The 17,999-nt window shown below is 38.9% G+C and overlaps 1 protein-coding gene across 5 annotated transcripts in view; it reads left to right on the plus strand.

Annotated features, from left to right (window-relative positions):
* LOC101949777 (phospholipid scramblase 1) overlaps window positions 1–17,999 on the plus strand; it is a 39,027-nt gene that overhangs the window by 1,618 nt on the left and 19,410 nt on the right. For 3 of the 5 annotated variants that reach the window (XR_256517.5, XM_008171486.4, XM_065557927.1), the window contains exons 2-5: window positions 12,272–12,301; window positions 13,114–13,215; window positions 16,494–16,663; window positions 17,591–17,633. Coding sequence is in view for 4 of the 5 variants with exons in the window: in XM_008171486.4 (XP_008169708.2) it covers window positions 12,292–12,301; window positions 13,114–13,215; window positions 16,494–16,663; window positions 17,591–17,633 (325 nt within the window). In the remaining variant the exon portion in view is untranslated. Of the gene's footprint in view, window positions 1–2,596; window positions 2,663–12,231; window positions 12,302–13,113; window positions 13,216–16,493; window positions 16,664–17,590; window positions 17,634–17,999 lie in introns of those variants that run through there. The other 2 variants (XM_065557926.1, XM_065557925.1) reach the window with 2 other exon arrangements.

Consider the following 17,999-nt stretch of genomic DNA (forward strand, 5'->3'; position numbering starts at 1 on the left):
TTTCCCTTTGTCTATTCTCTGGGCTGCAGGGACGGAGCAGCAATGCTGTAAGCAGGAGTGCTGTGTAAGGCTTGAACCAGATATGAAAATTCATCAGATCATACCTAGAATTACTTTTTGGAACCCCCCCAAATATGTAAGAAAATTAGGGCTGTTTAGCTAGACAAAATCAGGTTTATTTTCTTTATTTTGGCTTGTGGATCTCCTCTGTGCTAACTCCAGATGCTTTGGTTTGCTTGTAACCTTTAAGCTGGACCCCCAAGAAAACTATGCTTGATTTTTGGAATTGCTCTTTTAAAATCTAGCAAAAGTTCGAGATGTATTTTCTTTCTTTTTGTGTTTAATAAAATTTACCTTTTTTAAGAACAGGATTGGATTGTTGGTGTCCTAAGAGGTTTGTGCATGTTGTTTAATTAGCTGGTAGCCACAGCTAATTTCCTTTGTTTTCTTTCTCAGTTCTTCCTGGGAGGAGGGGTGAAAGGGCCTGAGGGTACTCCACAGGGAGGAATTCCCAAGTGCTCCTTCCTGGATTCAAAAGGTTTTTTTTTTGCATTTGGATGGTGGCAGCATTTACCAAGCCAAGGTCAGAGAAAAGCTGTAACCCTGGGATTTAATACAAGCCTGGAGTGGCAAGTATTAATTTTTTAAAATCCTTGCGGGCCCCATTTCTGCACTTGGAGTGACAGAGTTGGGATTTGGCCTTGACATGACCCAATACGGAGTTGTAGGGGGTAACAAGCTTATTTTAGGGGGGTCACAGTATTGCTACCCTTACTTCTGTGCTACCTTCAGAGCTGGGGGGCTGAAAAGCGGCAGCTATTGGTCAGGTGCCCAACCCTGAAGGGACTGTGAATTTGGTAAGGCCCTAATTCTAGGATAGCAGAAACATGGTGGAATAGTAGTCATAATTGGAGTATGAGAATTGAAGGGCATGTGCCGTTCAGGAAAAGCAGAAATAAAGATAAAGATGGTGGAGTAGCATTGTATATTAATGATGAGGTAGGCTGTAAAGAAATTAGAAGTGATGGAATGGATAAAACAGAGTCTGTCTGTGTCAAAATCACTTTGGGGAAGAAAGCTGCCAGAGGTTCCCCTAGGATAGTGCTTGGTGTATGTTATAGACCCCAGAATCTGATTTGGATATGCATGGAGACCTCTTTAATATTTTTAATGAAATAAATACTACTGGGAATTGTGTGATTATGGGAGACTTTAATTTTCCAGATTTAGACTAGAGGACAAGTGCTGCTAATAATAGTAGGGCCCAGATTTTCCTGTATGTGATAGCTTCCAGATTTCTTCACCAACTAGTTGCTGAATGAACAAGAGGTGATGCCATTTTCAGATTTGGTATTGGTGAGCAGTGAGGACCTCATAGAAGAGCTGGTTGTACGAGACAACCTTGGTTTGAATGATTATGAGCTAATTCAGTTTAAACTAAATGGAATGATAAACAAAAATAGATCTGCAACTAAGTCCTTGATTTCAAAGGGTGAACTTTAAGGGTTCTATAGTCATATCGATTAAAAGAAAACAAGAAAAGAAGAAATGGGACTGCTAAACACTGAGGATGGGGTGGATAATCTAGGCATGGCCCAACATCTAAACAAATACTTTGCCTGAGTTTTTAATCAGGACAATGAAGAGCTTAGGTATAGTGGCAGGGTGGCTAATGGAAATGAGAATATAGAAATAGAAATTATCATATCCAAGGTGGAAATCAAACTCAACCAGCTTAATGGCACTAAATGGGGAGGCCTGATAATCGCCATCCAAGAATATTAAAGGAACTGGCACATGAAATTGCAAACCAATAGCAAGGATTTTTAATGAATCTGTAAATTCGGGGATTGTAACCTAAGAATGGAAAATTGCTAATATAGTACCTATTTTTAAGAGCGGAAAAGAAGTGGCAAACTACAGGCCTATTAGTTTGACCTCAATTGTGTAAAAAGTCTTGGAACAATTTTGAAAGAAAAAGTAGTTAAGGACATAGAGGTAAACAGAAATTGGGATAAATATAACATGGCTTTACAAAAGGTAGATCATGTCAGACCAACCTGATTTCCTTCTTTGAGAAGATAACTGATTTTTTAAGACAAAAGAAATGCAGTAGATCTAATCTAACTGGATTTCAGTAAGGCATTTGACACAGTTCCAATGGGAAATTATTAGTTAAATTAAAGAAGATGGGATTAATATGAGAATTGAAAGATAGATAAATTAAAGGGGAGACTGCAGTGGGTCATATTGAAAGGTCAGCTGTCAGGTTGGAGGGAAATTACTAGTGGAGTTCCTTAGGGATCAGTCTTGGGACCTATCTTATTTAACATTTTTATTAATGAGCTTGACACAAAAAGTGGGAGTGTGTTAATAAAATTTGCAGATGACACAAAGTCACAGAGGAGGACCGGAGTATCATACAAGATTATCTGGTTGACCTTGAAAACTGGAGTAATAGAAATGGGATGAAATGTAATAGTACAAGGTCATTGACTTGGGGACTAACCACAAGATTTGTTGCTATAAGATGGGGACTTGTCTGTTGGAAGTGACACCCAAAGTCTTTCTCCTTCTCTGTATTGGTTGATCACAGGATGACTATGAGCCACCAATGTGATGTGGTCGTGAAAAAGGCTAATACAGTCCTGGGATGCATCAGGTGAGGTATTTCCAGTAGAGATAAGGAAGTATTAGTACCATTATACAAGGCACTGGAGAGACCTCATCTGGAATACTATATGCAGTTTAAGAAAGATGAATTCAAACTGGAACAGGGGCAGAGAAGGGCTACTAGGATGATCTGAGGAATGGAAAACCTACCTTATGAGAGGAGACTCACAGAGTGTGGCTTGTTTAGCTTAACCAAAAGAAGGCTATGGGGAGATGTGATTGCTGTCTACAAATACATCTAAGGGATAAATACCAGAGAGGGAGAGGAGTTATTTAAATTAAGCACCAATGTGGACACAAGAACAAATGGATATAAACTGGCCATCAACAAGTCTAGGCTTGAAATTAGACAAAGTTTCTAACCATCAGAGGAGTAAAGTTCTGGAACAGCATTCCAAGGAAAGTAGTGGGGGCAAAAAGCCTTACTTGTTTTAAGATGGAGCTTGATAAATTTTTGGAGGGGATGATATGATGAGACTGCCCACAATGGTATGTAGCCAATCTGCGACTGTTAGTATCTAATATCTCCAATGACCAGTGATGGGACACTAGCCGAAGAGGGCTCTGAGGTACTACAGAGAGTTCTTTCCCATGTGTCTGGCTGCTGGGTCTTGCCCACATGCTCAGTGTCTAACTGATTGCCATATTTAGGGTTGGGAAGAAATTTTTCCCCAGGTCAGATTGGCAGAGACCCTGAGGTTTTTTGCCTTCCTCTGCAGCATAGGGCACAGGTCACTTGCAGGTTTAAACTAGCATAAATGATGGATTTTCTGTAATTTGACATATTTAAATCATGATGTGAAGCCTTCAGTAACTCAGCCAGAGGTCATGAGTCTATTACAGGAGTCGGTGGGTGAGGTTCTGTGGCCTGCAATGTGCAGAATGTCAGACTAGATAATCATGATGGTCCCTTTTGTCCTTAAAGTCTATGAGTCTAAGTTATTAGGCTCAATGCAGGGATAACTGGGTGAAACTCTATGGCCTGTGTTCTACAGGAGATCTGTCTAGATGATCAAATAGCCCCTTCTGGCCTTAAAATCTGTGAATTCCAAATTTGTTTTTTTTTAATCTCTAAACTCCTAGTGGGTTTAATGTACTTCTTTAATCTGTTAACTATCTCTTCTATGGGACATTTTCAGTTATTTACTCTTTTATCATATTAAAGGTTGGAGATGTAAATTCCATGGAGAAACATAGCAAACGCATGCTCTGACCTGGGAGATGTCCCCAGGGTACAATCTGGACTGTTGAACAACAGTGTCCTCTGAACTCTCTAGACTGGGGTGCCTTTTGCAATGCTTTACTGGTGAACAACAACCTCTCCAAGTTCTGCTCACACGCAGCCTTCAGCATGTACATTCACTCCCAGCTAAATATATGAATGCTCTCCCAGCCATTCATGAACTACACATAGCGCGATATCCGCAAATTCTTAGTCCCAGCCTTGTTCCCCAGAAATGTGCGTCTTGTACTACTTAGTACCCTCCTGGACAGTACAAGCTCATAATACGTCTTTTCATTTCATCAAAGGTGCACCAGCCTTTCTATCTCAAATGGAGTTTCCCATGCACTTTAATCCAAACACATACTAGTTATGATTAAACAATAAGATAAGTTTATTAACTACAGAAGATAGATTTTAAGTGATTATAAGTATAGATGCGTAGTCAGGATTGGTTACAAAAGAAATAAAAAGATAAAAACACAAGCTAAAAATGAACTTAAAAGCAAAATGTCTCTCTCAACATAAGCTCACAGGGCAGACTGGGTCTCCTTCCAGCCTGGGACCACTTCTTTTAAAGTTGTTGATGTCATAAGCAGAGAGATGGGAGGAAGAGAAGTGGGGTGGAGGTTATGGTCTCTCATTCTTATACTCTCTCCCCTCTTGGAGGATTACCCCCTGCTGGGGTGTAGGCAACCTGTAGTCCCTTGTGGATGTGAGGGTTGAAATGTTCCTGTGATACAATGTAAATTTCTTGTTTACACCTTCCTGGTGCTGAAGAATGGACAGTTAAGAGGATAATGGCCCATTAGTACGTTGCTGGCATGCTAGCATTTCTTTGTTGCTGAGAAATTGGTTTGTGGGCATGACCCAGAACTACAACATAATTCTGTAACAATCATATAGTAAAATCTCACAATTTTACATGCAGTATTGTTACACACATTTCAACAAGATGATAATATTCAACAGATTATGAGTTTTCAAATGAAACCTCAAAAAATATTCTTTGTACAAAATATATCATAACCATATAAAAGTGAGGAATATGGGGTATAGGGTATCACATGGGATACGAAGTGTCACAATATATATTTACAAAAAATCTGGTCTTAGTTTTACTCTGTAAAGCTGAGACAGGGGGGGTGAGGTAATATCTGTTATTGGACCATATTACTCCACCCACCTTGTCGCCCTAATATCCTGGGACTAGGGTGACCAGACAGCAAATGTGAAAAATCAGGAAGGGGGTGGGGGGGTAATAGCGTATATAAGAAAAAGACCCCAAAATTGGGACTGTCCCTATAAAATCGGGACATCTGGTCACCCTATCTGGGACCAACGTGGCTACAGCTAGACTATAAAGCTGGGCAGTTTGGTGTTTCAGCTTTCTCTCGTCACAGGTTTCTATGCAGAGACATTGATGGGGGTGATAAGATATATCCTTTGGATGTTTCACTCTTTTGGGGGCATCTAGATTTTTTTTAATAGTTGTTCGCTTGCTTGTGGAGGGACCAGAGGTTTTAGAGGTGTCCCTCTTGATTATTTAATTATTATCCTTTTGATTTTCATGTTAATTTAGTCCTCCTGAAATGTGCTGGCTTGTCAGCAGTAGAGGCGGTTGAGGATCTATATAAGCAATCTAACCTGGGGGTTTGCAAACTGAGCGTTGTGACCCCTCAGGGGGTCACAAGGTTATTACTTGGGGGGTCGTGAGCTGTCAGACTCCACCCCAAACCCTGCTTCCCCTCCAGCATTTATAATAGTGTTAAATATGAAAAAAGGTGTTTTTAATTTATAGGGGGGGGGTTGTACTCATAGGCTTGCTGTGTGAATGAGGTCACCAATACAAAAGTTTTAGAACCACTGATCTGACATAATGTGTGTGGAAAAAGAAACAAAGTCACTCCCAGATATCTAAGGTAAACTTCCTTCTGGATCCCCCGGAGCAGCTTGTTTTTGTAGGTCTGCTTTTCTACACTGTAAACTCTCCAAGGAATGGTTTGCCTTAATGCCTGCTGTTTCCATGGGCCTGAGCATATTGTTACTACTTTGTGGGCATAAGCAAATATGCTCGTGTCAGTATTTTCTGTGACATAACTAGAAAGAGAGAGAGCTGCTTAGACCTCATCATGAAGAGAGATGACAGTTGCCTTAAATTATATTCAAAACAAAATAGAAAAATCATATCCACTGTTGGGAGGGTGAAGGGAAAGCCCTCTACTTCCCGGGTTCTTGTCATGCAGACAGCAAGCAGCAAAAGACCAGAAGTCCTAAGCGCAGACCATGCGATGTTTATTGGGTTTAGTTTCCAAGCAAGCTTATTCCGAAGCCCTTCACACCAGTCGGGCTTATATTTATATGCCCATAGAGTCTGTTCCCCAGTGTTCCGTTCCCAGCTCTGAATGCCACAGAGAGTTTACCCCATGTCCACCTTCCCAGCTCTGAAAGCGCAGAGCATTTACCCAGTGTCTCCCTTAGCAAATATGATTCCAATTTCCCTTCCCCCCACTTCCTGTTTGATCCTAGTTTATATAGTAATAGTCTCAGCTATACCTTAACCAATCATTGTCTAGTACACAATAAGTGGGAGGGCTTATTACATTATTTATAGGTTATCATTAATAGCTGTTCTTTAGAGGGTTGTGCCCCTCTTGACTGTTTCCATATGCAACGTAACACAAATATACTTAACAATACTCCAGCCACCATGATAATCCACAGCAATACCGAGAGTCCTGACCACTGCAGTATAGTCCAACATCCTGGCCACCACTAAAAACACTGCTTCTCCTCCTTCGATAGGGTTAAAACCCTGTGAATGCCACCCTTAAGTGTATATTTTAAATGTGTCCAGTTGTTGGCAGTTTCAGTGAGCTCTGCTCCTGCAGTCTTCGCATGCTTTTGTCCATATCATGAGTCCACTGGATATTCACAGAAAAATGGGGTACTGTCCAAACCAGCTCGACCACTTTGTATGGAATGGGTAGTATGCACTGGTTCGATTGTGCGCAGCAATGAGTTACACAGATCCGTTTGTACACCATAGTCCCAATGGCACATAGATGTGTGTAACTGTGCCAGATGCTGGTGCAATTGTGTCCCCAAGTGTTGTGTACATTCCCAGCAAACACCCCATACCCCATATATATCACCCCAATGGCCCCCATTTGCAACAGGCACGTGGCCCCTCATCCACCCCAGCCCTGGAGCACTGAGTGGTGCAGCCCCAGTGCCGGGGGCCCCCCAGCACTGGGCAGCCCCAGCTACCCCAAGTTCCATTTGCCCTAGACCCAGACCCAGCCAGCTTCCCTTCCTGGAAGAGGAGCAGCCTGCCTGGTGGGCTGGGGCCTGGGGCCAATTAGCAGCAAGAGGGGAGGGGGCCTCCTGATGGAGCATGGGCGGGGCCACCTGGGGCTGTTTGGAGAGGCACAGCCTTCCCCTGCCTATTAGACACGCTGCCCATGGAAAAATCCTGTACTGCACCTGACTGCATACATCTACGGTTAGATTCCGATCTTATGTTTGCTAATGTCAACCTAGAGAGCGCATCTCCTGACTTACACCAGGATAACTGATATCCGAATCTGTCTACATAATAATGATAAAACAATGGTCTGAGGAAACATATGCATATGTTTTGCTGAAAGTTTTTCTTTGTTTTTGTTATTTTTTTCAAGTGCAGTTCATGCATAGGAAATGAAGAAAAGAATGTGGGGATGTTATTTCCCTGTTTGATAAATTTCATAGTACACTTAAAAATAATATTATTCCATTCTTCTGATTTCTCTTAACGCAGTTGTTTCCTCCACTGTTCTTTCAAATGTTTTGAATGTCTCTGAGGCATTTGGGCTAATTTGTCTATTGGAAATATAGTTAAGTACTGGAAGTGTGGATCCCTCCAATGGTCGGAGAACAATATTGGTACTAATTGATGCTGACCATTACATCAATAATGTTTCTGCTTGAGTAAGACAATGGAACTAAACAGGTGCCTTGATATGTGGAAGACTGAGGTTTTAATTTGCACTGGAAAGCAGAAGGGCATGTTGTTCTGGCAGTTCAGCTTGTTAGGCAGGACTTGATTAGAGCCAGTCTGTTTCTTAGCAACAGCCCTCCCTAACTAAAAACACACTTTAAGGGAGAGGAGGAGATTTGCTAATACCTCTCTGACAAGCTGGATAATGTAGAAAGCAGAAATTCACAGCTGGAGGCTAACCAGGGATCTTTATTGGACACTGGGATTTAAACACCTGTGCATCAGACCTGTCTTGTTTTAATTTTGAATGCTAAGCACACATGAGCCTGAACTAAGAAGATTCATATCTTTGGACAGAAGAGAGGTCATATTCTAGGTTACTGACTTCATATTTATCTGTGGCATTCATGTTACAATGTTTACTGCACTTCAAATAATTTTTTTTCAAATATGTATACTAATCTCTCATTCACTATCTAGAAAATAGTATCAGTCCTCTTAGTTGACTCAAAACAGTATGTTAAGATTCAGAGTAAATGGGATAGTTATTTATGATTAACCCACCTGTTCCAGATTAGTTTTGCAGGTTTCTTAATACACTGGGAGTGGCAAAATAAAATCCAAAATCTCACATGTTTAGTAGCCAAGTTTAGTAGTTCTGTTCTTCTGGTCACAGAATGGTTACATTTCTAGAGGTGAACAGCTGTTGATGAAGGCCCTGAATATGGAGAGAGAAATGATCTTTTAGGCAGCGAGGGCTGATCTTATGGAGAGATTTGAATATTAAGATCATGGGGAAGGGACTCTGTTCTGTCGGGAACCAGTGTAGGAAATGGAGCACCAGGATCATGTGTTCATGGTGACCTGGTGGGTTTTTTTGTTTGTTTTTTAAGCAAATGATTTGTTGCAATTTGTACCTGTTAAAGCTTTTTGAATATTCTTATTTGGTTGTTTTATTAAAACAACAAGGAGTCTGGTGGCACCTTAAAGACTAACAGATTTATTTGGGCATAAGCTTTCGTGAGTAAAAACCTCACTTCTTCGGATGCATCTAACTAAAAACACACTTTAAGGGAGAGGGATGCATCCAAAGAAGTGAGGTTTTTACTCACGAAAGCTTATGCCCAAATAAATCTGTTAGTTTTTAAGGTGCCACCAGACTCCTTGTTGTTTTTGTAGATACAGACTAACATGGCTACCCCTTGATACTTGTTTTATTAAAGTTATATGACTTCATTCCCAGATTGAATTACAATATTGAGCCTAGAGTTCACAAAAGTATAGGGTTCTATAGCCAGATTTGTCTCTGATAGAATTGGACGAAATCTACCAGACAGTCTCAAGTGGAAGTTGGCATTTTTCTCAGTCATGGTGCCTAACTACCCAGTGGAATCTACAAACCCTGAGTTAGGCATCTAGCTCCCTATACGGTGCATGGAGGAGAGAGAGGCATCTAAGAATGAAAGCCACCTAAGCTTGCCAATAGTGGATGCTGACAGAAGGGTTATCACCTAAGTCCCAGAGTTAGGTGCCTATCTCAGCTTGGGTCCACATTCAGGAACCCTCTCCTGGAGTTTAGGCACCTAAACTGTTTTCTCACAAGAACAGTGATGTCACGTGCCTAACACTATGCAAAATGTCCTCTTTCTAGCAACACTGTGTCTTTTTTGCCCGGGTTCAGTTTCATCCAGGTGCAGACTGTCTAGGGATATTTAATTTTTGGAGGAGAAGAAACAAACTAGCTGTTAAACTTTCTCAAGATATACGTGTAGTTCTGAGTTACTACATGGATCTCTATATCATCTCTTGCTTAATCGATGGTTCAACACTAACAGCAACAAAAGTATTAATGTGTCATTGAAGGAAGTGGTAGTGTGGTTAACTACAAAGACCACAGGGACTTCTGAAATGCCGGGAAAAAATCATCTAATTATTCATCAGGTGCTTGTTGTCACCAGGACTATGGGGAATCTCACTGAGTAGCACTCTGCTTGCTCTGAATCTCTGCCTTCCATGTTGCCTAGTCCTTTACACCTGTGCAAAGTGGAAGCACTTTTACACTTGTTTTATACAAGTGTCAAAGACTACACACTGTGCAAAGCAGTGGGGATTCAAGTCCTCTGCCTGGATTCCAGCTCACACCGTAGCACTTGGTGCTTTGTCTGAGTGAATAGGTACTGCTTCTTTGAGCAAAATGGAACCCTGGAGAGAATGAGTTTCCTCCAAACTCCCTCCTTCAGTAACAGTGTTTTTCTTGAAGGAGTCTAGTTAGTGAATAGGTGCTTGTGGAACTCCTTTTCTTGTCTTTTTCATCCCACTTCCCTGGTTCTTGTCATGCAGCTCTGACGCTGCAGAGCCTTTATCCCATGTCCCCCTTCCCAGCTCTGAAAGCACAAAGTGTTTACCCAGTGTCCCCCTTCGCAAACATGATTTCAATTTCCCTTCCCCCACTTCCTGTTTGACCCCAGTTTATATAGTAATATTCTTAGCTATACCTTAACCAATCATTTTACTGAAATTTAACTAATCAATCCTAACATATTATAACATAATTATGTAACCAATTATATCCCACTACCCTAATTAACTTACACCTAGCAAAATCAATTATACAGCAGACAGAAACAATTAGCAAACCAGACAGATTAACAATAGAAAAATGGGGGCCATAAAGATAAAACAGTACAGAAATGAGTGTTTCACAACCAATGATAAATGATTTCTTGCCAGACAGGATGTTATCAAACTAAGTTTTCTTTAACCATGTTTATCTGTTGGTGATAGGCACTATCAGGACACGATTGTATTCCTAACAGCCCAATACCACCTTATTTCAATGTGATTGGTTTGGAATCTGAGGATGTGATTGTATGCTTCCCAGTTTATGGCTGCCCCTGCTGCTAAGCCAAAGGCCTTAGCCTAAGAACAAGGCCTCGGACTATCCTAGTGAGAAAAGGCCCATACACAGGTGGACTCTGATTTTGATTCTTTGTTTTTATACCCCTGTAACTAGCTAAGTGATAACTAGCTAGCCTGCTCCACCAGCCTTCACTTACCCGAGTGTCAAGATAGCAAGATTATGTAATGCTCTTTACTATTAGGACTTTGGATACCAGGAGGATAAGAGACATATAAATACTGGAATAAAGTCGCTATTACAATTTACATCACAAGTCCAAAGTTCATGAAGTGGCTTATGTGATAGAAAGATTAGTATCAGTACTATTACAAATTGTGACGTGTTTGTGCGTGCCAGGTTCATTCACACTAGTGGAATTCTATTTGCTGAAACTTTTTTGTTATATTAATTCTGTTGAAGGAATTCCTTTTTTTTTTTTTTTACAAAAAATAATATTTACCTCCCTTTCAAGTTACATTGGATGTAATTAAAGTTTCCATTGTCTTTCACTGGAAGGTAAGTTATTGCCTGTTTGAGTATGTATTCCCTATACTTATGAAAGGGACTACCATTAAATCCAGTAATATCTTATCTAACAGTAGAAGGGTTTTACAAATTACCTGCAGCTCTTCACCCTTTTTTCTAGAATGGATTCTTTATCTGTGGATTCAACCAGGCAGGAATTTCCTCCTTCATAGTATATTGTTTCTTAGTATTTCTTCACACAACACACAGTCAACCTGTGGAACTCCTTGCCAGAGGATGTTGTGAAGGCAAAGACCATAGCAGGGGTTCAAAAAAGAATTAGATAAACTCATGGAGAATAGGTCCATCAATGGCTATAAGCCAGGATGGGCAGGAATGGTGTCCCTAGCCACTGTTTGCCAGAAGCTGGGAATGAGCAACGGGATGGATCACTTGATGATTACCTGTTCTGTTCATTCCCTCTGTCCACTGTGGCACTGGCCACTGTCGGACGAGAGGATACTGGGCTAGATGAACTTTTGGTCAGACCCAGTAGGGCCATTCTTATGTTCTTATCTGAAAAAGACAGAACCATAGAAATATAGATCTGGAAGGGACCTTGAGAAGTCAACTATCCATCCCCCTATGCTGAAGCAGGACCAAATATAAATGGTCCCCCCCCCCCATTTTATTCATACTTCAAACATTTCCACTCATTTCCTAGTCTCTCCTCCTCATTAGCAATTTTATTGAAATTTGGTCACAGGAGCAGCAGGGTGATACAGATGTCTGGATTTTTTCTTCTTCTTTCTTTTTCATGCTAGCTGGCTGTGTTGTAACTTAGGCTCACCGCTTGCTACCAAATAGCCAGCTAACACTGCTTCAGCCATGTCAGTCTGTGTCTTAACATGATTGAAAAGCCATCTTAATACTTAAATCGATTAAGCTAAGAAGATTGGAAAAAATTGTAACCTTTGTGTAACAGAGGGCTTTTTTTGTTTTCAAAACATGAAACAAATGTCTTATTTTCCAGACACACTTGTAAACGGAACTATGGAAAAACGTGAGTAAAATATTTCATTAGCATCGGTTAAATGTCTTCTAATATCTGGATCACTTACAGGAGTCTAAACTAAACAGCCAAATTAGCAATATATATTACTACAGTAGTAGTGGGAGGGCTTCTTAGAATAAATGAGCTTCAACACAGATGTTTAAATCCCTCTTAACATCCTTGTGACATGTAGCCACATGTCAACTGCATTGATCAGTGTAAGTACTTATCAGGCCTAAGTTATCTGGATGAGCAGATAATGGGTGAAATGTGAAATGATACAAGGCAGGAGCAGGGACTATTTTAAAAAAATCTCAAGGACCTGAACCTGCAAAGCTGCTTGTTAATTAAGTGAGAAAAAATTATACCAGAGTGAATGAGGAGAATCATTTAATTCTCCTTCTCTATAGAGGAGAATGCTGGCTTGTGTTCGCAAGTAATTATTTGAATTAGAATGGTACCAAGAACTTTCTATTTTGAGTATTACAAGAGAAACAGATAAGGAAGTTGCTGGTATGGAATAAGAATTAACTAACCTCCTAACTAGATAGTTTACAGTACCTGTTTCCTTTCAGCACTTTTGGAATTTGAATGCATCTAAATTGTTCTGATTCTTTCATAATGCAAAACTTCTCATTAGCGTTTTTTTAAAACAAGCCTTCTGTTTTTAAGGGCATTTCATATTGTTTAAATACAGTAAACCTGTCACAATGTCTAATTTTCATATAGCTCTTCTCTAAAGGAAATAAGTTCATTTTATAGATTTGTTTTTTAATTTGACAAAACAAAACAAAAAAAGAATATTTGTTTCTTTCTTCCAGCAAATAAAGCTGCTGAATTTCCAAATCCCACTTACCCTCCAGGTTATGCAGGAAATCAAGTTCCTTATGGATATCCTCAGTACCCACCTCAAACTTTCCAAAGTAAGTTATTTGATTATGATATGTTATACAAATTAACTCATCTGTTTTGTCCCCAGAAAAAATAGTTTGTGTTCCAAGATGGCAGCCACCTGTGAACTAATTCCCCTGCTATTAATTTTCCGGGATGAAATGTTTACTATTTTTTGTAGAAAAGCTTGATTGTTCTTTCCTTTATTTGTAGTACTGTGGTAACATGCTACCTATAAAGGAAAATTAAATAGTCAGAAAATCTCCTGTCTGCAGGAAAACCCTGTTGTAGGGACGATGGCAGGGAAGATAGTGCAGTTGCAGAAGTAGCTCATGCATGGCAGCTCTTTGCTTTTGAACTCTACATCTCAGTCAATAGTCTCTCTTTTAAAATCAAAATATTTTACTAATTTTCTTTAGCAATTCAGAACTGGATTTAAAACTGGAGAAGTTATAGTCTCCAACTCTGTTACTGTTTCTGTCTTACCTGCCTCCAATCTGAATACCCTCATGATTTTTCCCACTTTGTTGCCCCTTCTTCCACACTGTCACAGAAGCTTAAAACTTTTTCTCTCTCCCTCTTTACTGAGTGACCTCCCTCTCTACATTCAAATCTTTCCCCCAGAACACACCACTTCAAATAATCCTTTAAGAAGTAATTTGCTGAAATATGAATGTTTGAATTTTTATTTTGCTTTTTTAAATGTAAGAAAGCCTCTGACTTGAACCTTCACACTTAGTGATATCTTGTATGTCTTAAGTATTGAGTTATATTGGCCTGTCCTGCTTGTCTTTTGGATTTTATGCACTTTGTGGCAGAGCAACCCTACTCTCACATTCTGTAAACACTGTCAGCACTTGGCAAATAATGATTATGCATTGTGGAGACTGAAAAAAGTTTTGTTCTTTTTAGAACAAGAAAAATTAAATTCTGAGATCAAGGTAGTTTGCTCTTTCACTGTTTGAGCCTGATATTAAGTACAAACACACATTGTCATAGTCATACCAGCTAAGAATCTTCTCTATAGATTGTAATTACTTGCTATTAGCTGTAGTGTAATCCACAGTTTCACTGGAAAAGATGCCCTTTTCAAGTCCTATAAAAAGCTAACATTTATAAAAAGCTAACATGCAAAACACTTGGGTGGACCAGCTGTTACTAAGGCTGTGTTTGTGGTTATATCTCTTGCAAACGGTAGAGTGCGTGAATAACTCTGCATGAACATCCTTCATAGTTTCAATATAATTCTTGCTTCATTGTAGAGGAGGAAGCTTAAACTTTTTACTTTCTGTAGGTGGACAAACTTGAACCAGCTTGATGTTGAATTCATGCTACATTTGAATCTTCTTTAGTTCTTAGATATAACTTCCATGAACATTGTACACATTTGTTCAATTTTATCTTTATAAATAAATCTTTATATACTACCAGCATTGCTATAGATAACACATTCCTCTGGTAGTGTGGAATTTATATTACAGATACAGAGAGATCTTAATCCATGAACATAAATATATACTGTGTGCGCCATCTAGTGGGCCTATCACAATGTTAAGTGTTAAACGGCATGACTTGAATCTGATTTTATACTGAGTTCTGTGTGGGCAAATAAAATAAATGGGAGATTGTTCATATAATATAGCTAAAATCATTATGTAGTTATTTAATTATTTCTGTGTATGTATTTACAATATGACAAACTTCTTGACACCGTTTAGACAAAATAATTAAATATATAGGACTACAGTACATGCTTGAAAACTTCAGACTGACTTTTATAGACACACACTATCTCTAAAATAAGTGCAAATAAGTAACTATAGAAAATCTTTTTCTAAAAGTTCTCAAATTGCTCTTCACAACATGGCAGTCTTACAGCCATTTATCAAATACTTTTCCATGTTCAAATCTACTCTATTTTCATTTGCTGTATATTACTTTTAAATTGTAATGATGAGATCAAATGAGCAGCTTAATTTTTATTACATTTAATTTGTAGATTATTTATAGCTGTCTTACTATATGAAATTGGTATATGTGGGAGAGGGGTTTCTTTTCATATTAATGTGAAGGATGTAAAATATCTGGTTCCAGATATTTTGTCTTATTATAATAAACATATCTAGCTCTTGTGTAGCACTTTACATCAGTAGATGTCAAAGTGCTTTACAAAGAAGGTCAGTATCATCCCCATTTTACTGATGGGGAAACTAAGGTGCAGGGAGGTGAAGTGTCTTGCCTAAGGTCACCCAGGCAGGCCAATGGCAGAGCTGGGAATAGAAGCTAGATCTGTTGAGTCCCTGTCAGTGTTCTATCCTCTGGTGGCTTCCCTGTAAGTCCTGTTTACTCTATGACCTTGTCTAAACGTAAGTTGTATTGCTTTAAGTATACCAATATAGTTGAAGCCATACAGTGACCCTTGTATCAGTATAACTACATCCGTACAGGTTGTTGCTGTGCTGGAAGACGGAGAGAGAGAAGCAGCTTTTTAGAAAGGAGAGAGAAAAGTGCCCTGTATATGCTGCAAACAGCCAGAAGGAAGATAGGGAGAGGGGAGCTACTGTGTCAGTCAAAGAGCCACAAAATAATAGTTAAGCGGTGTCTTTAATATTACTGTGAAGTTTGAGCTCTGGAGTTGCAGTGGTAAATAATGACCTGTTGATGTAATTAATTATCATGATGTGAAAGTTTGCTGTTGTAGTGGCTCTCCAGCTTTCAGAGGTCGAGGATCACTGAACTGAATTATGGGTGAGCTTGGAAGGATTAGATTTTTATCATTAAACATCAATTTCACCCTATGCACACAAACTGATGACAAAATATTTCCATCTATAATAATAGAAATGTGCAGATAGGCAGAGTAAGAAAAATGCTCCTTGAGAACTTATTGGAGTTTGATTTAAGGATATTTACTCTGTATATTTTGACATGAGTTTTTCTATTTATGTTTTATTGGTTATAAAGCTTTAACTTTTGAATCTCTAACCTCCCCATAACTTCCCACAACTGCCAAAAATTTAAATAGATAAAAATAAAAAAAGCTTACAACCCATAATTTTGCACAACTGTGAAAACGTAAATTATTAATAATTGAAAAATGCTTAAAATACATGTCAATATTGTTGACATTATAAAATAAGTTGATTTCTGCCAAGCCTAATTATGTAATGTAGTTTCACTATAAGGCTCTCAATAGTTTAAAAATGCTAGAACTTCAGAAGTGTATTTGTTGATGTGTTGAAACTATTTTTTTAAAATCTAATTTTCAGAATTGTGTGTTTTGTGTTTTGTTTCTCTTCCCACAAACTAGATGCTCCAGGACAAGCTAATTATGCCCTCCAGGGTTACCCAGGAGGAGCTCCATATGGACCTGGGGTCCCGCCAGTCCAAAATCAGCCTTCTGGGCCCAGTGGGGCAGCTTGGATGCAAGCACCTCCTCCCCCTCTCAACTGTCCACCTGGATTAGAATACCTAAGTCAGGTACCTACATTCTTCTCCGTATTAAACTCCCATGGAAATACAAAGCTAATAGATACCTGCGCATTTAAGTACCTTTTTATCTACTTTGGGAAATCAAGTGGCTTACATGATTGGTATTGGGGATACAGAGCCATTTACATTTAGGTCAGAGGTTAAAAATCTCAGGACCATCATAATTGAAGCATATTACCATTTTATGGCTGCTCAGTGGCCCATTTTGAAAAAGTACTCTTAGTACCAGTTTTACAGAGACAAGGTGGCTGAGGTAATATCTTTTATTGGACCAACTTTAGTTGGAGAGAGAGCCAAGCTTTACCTCACACACCTTGTCTCTCTAATATCCTGGGACCAACATGGCTGCAACAAAACTGCATAGTCCCAGTTTTAGCAGACAAGTGTCCACCACTAATTGACATCCAACTTGGCAATCTTAGCCAAGAATTTAAGATTAAATGAGAATGGGTACTGCTCTATTGTACATCGTTGTATCAGAAATAGTGACACTAGGAAGGGTAATATGGTGTGGCAAAGGCCTATATTACAGTATGGTTATCAGTAGCACATCAGACTTCATGACTTTCAATGTGGGACTTTTTCTGAGCACTAGTATTCATTCCCCTTCTCCACTTCCAAGTATCTTCAAATAGATGTAGCGCACAACAGAGCAGCTCACAAAATTAGAATATTAGTGTTTGAATGATCTTTTTGATCATCCCAGGTGACCGTGTGTGAGAGAGACCATTTCTATAGCACAATTGATGTAGATGATCTAACGTTATAATTATGAATTGATCCATAATTTTGTATCCTGAAATCTAATTTTTGAAAAATAAAAGCGGACATACTTGTAGATTTTATTTTTTAAATTTAATTATAACTTTCATTTATTAACTTCTATTCGAAACTGTTTTTTAACCACTGTAACAGATTGACCAGATATTAGTTCATCAGCAGATTGAGCTTCTGGAAGGTATGTACATTGCGATACTGCTAAATGGAAGATCATTATACTGGAGATATTTTAAATGACCGTGGTCCTATATAAAGTAATTATACATGACTGTTAAACAACAGTCTTATTTAATGACAGAAAATCTTCATTTATTCATTGTTTTTTAATGATGGGGTCTTTATTGATTTGGTTTTTGTCTTTTATATCTTTAACCAATTTCCTACCATAGAACATTTTGGGAAGGAGAGTGGGGGTGGCACCGATTCTTAAAATGTTGCTTACTTTCAGTATCTCAAACTTAGAACATAATTTATTTGAACTTTTAAAAAAATACAAATTGATATATGAAAATGTGACAGTTTCTAATTTAAAAGTGTAATCTTT

Source organism: Chrysemys picta, chromosome 9 (assembly GCF_011386835.1).
Source record: "Chrysemys picta bellii isolate R12L10 chromosome 9, ASM1138683v2, whole genome shotgun sequence".
Lineage (NCBI taxonomy): Eukaryota > Metazoa > Chordata > Testudines > Emydidae > Chrysemys > Chrysemys picta.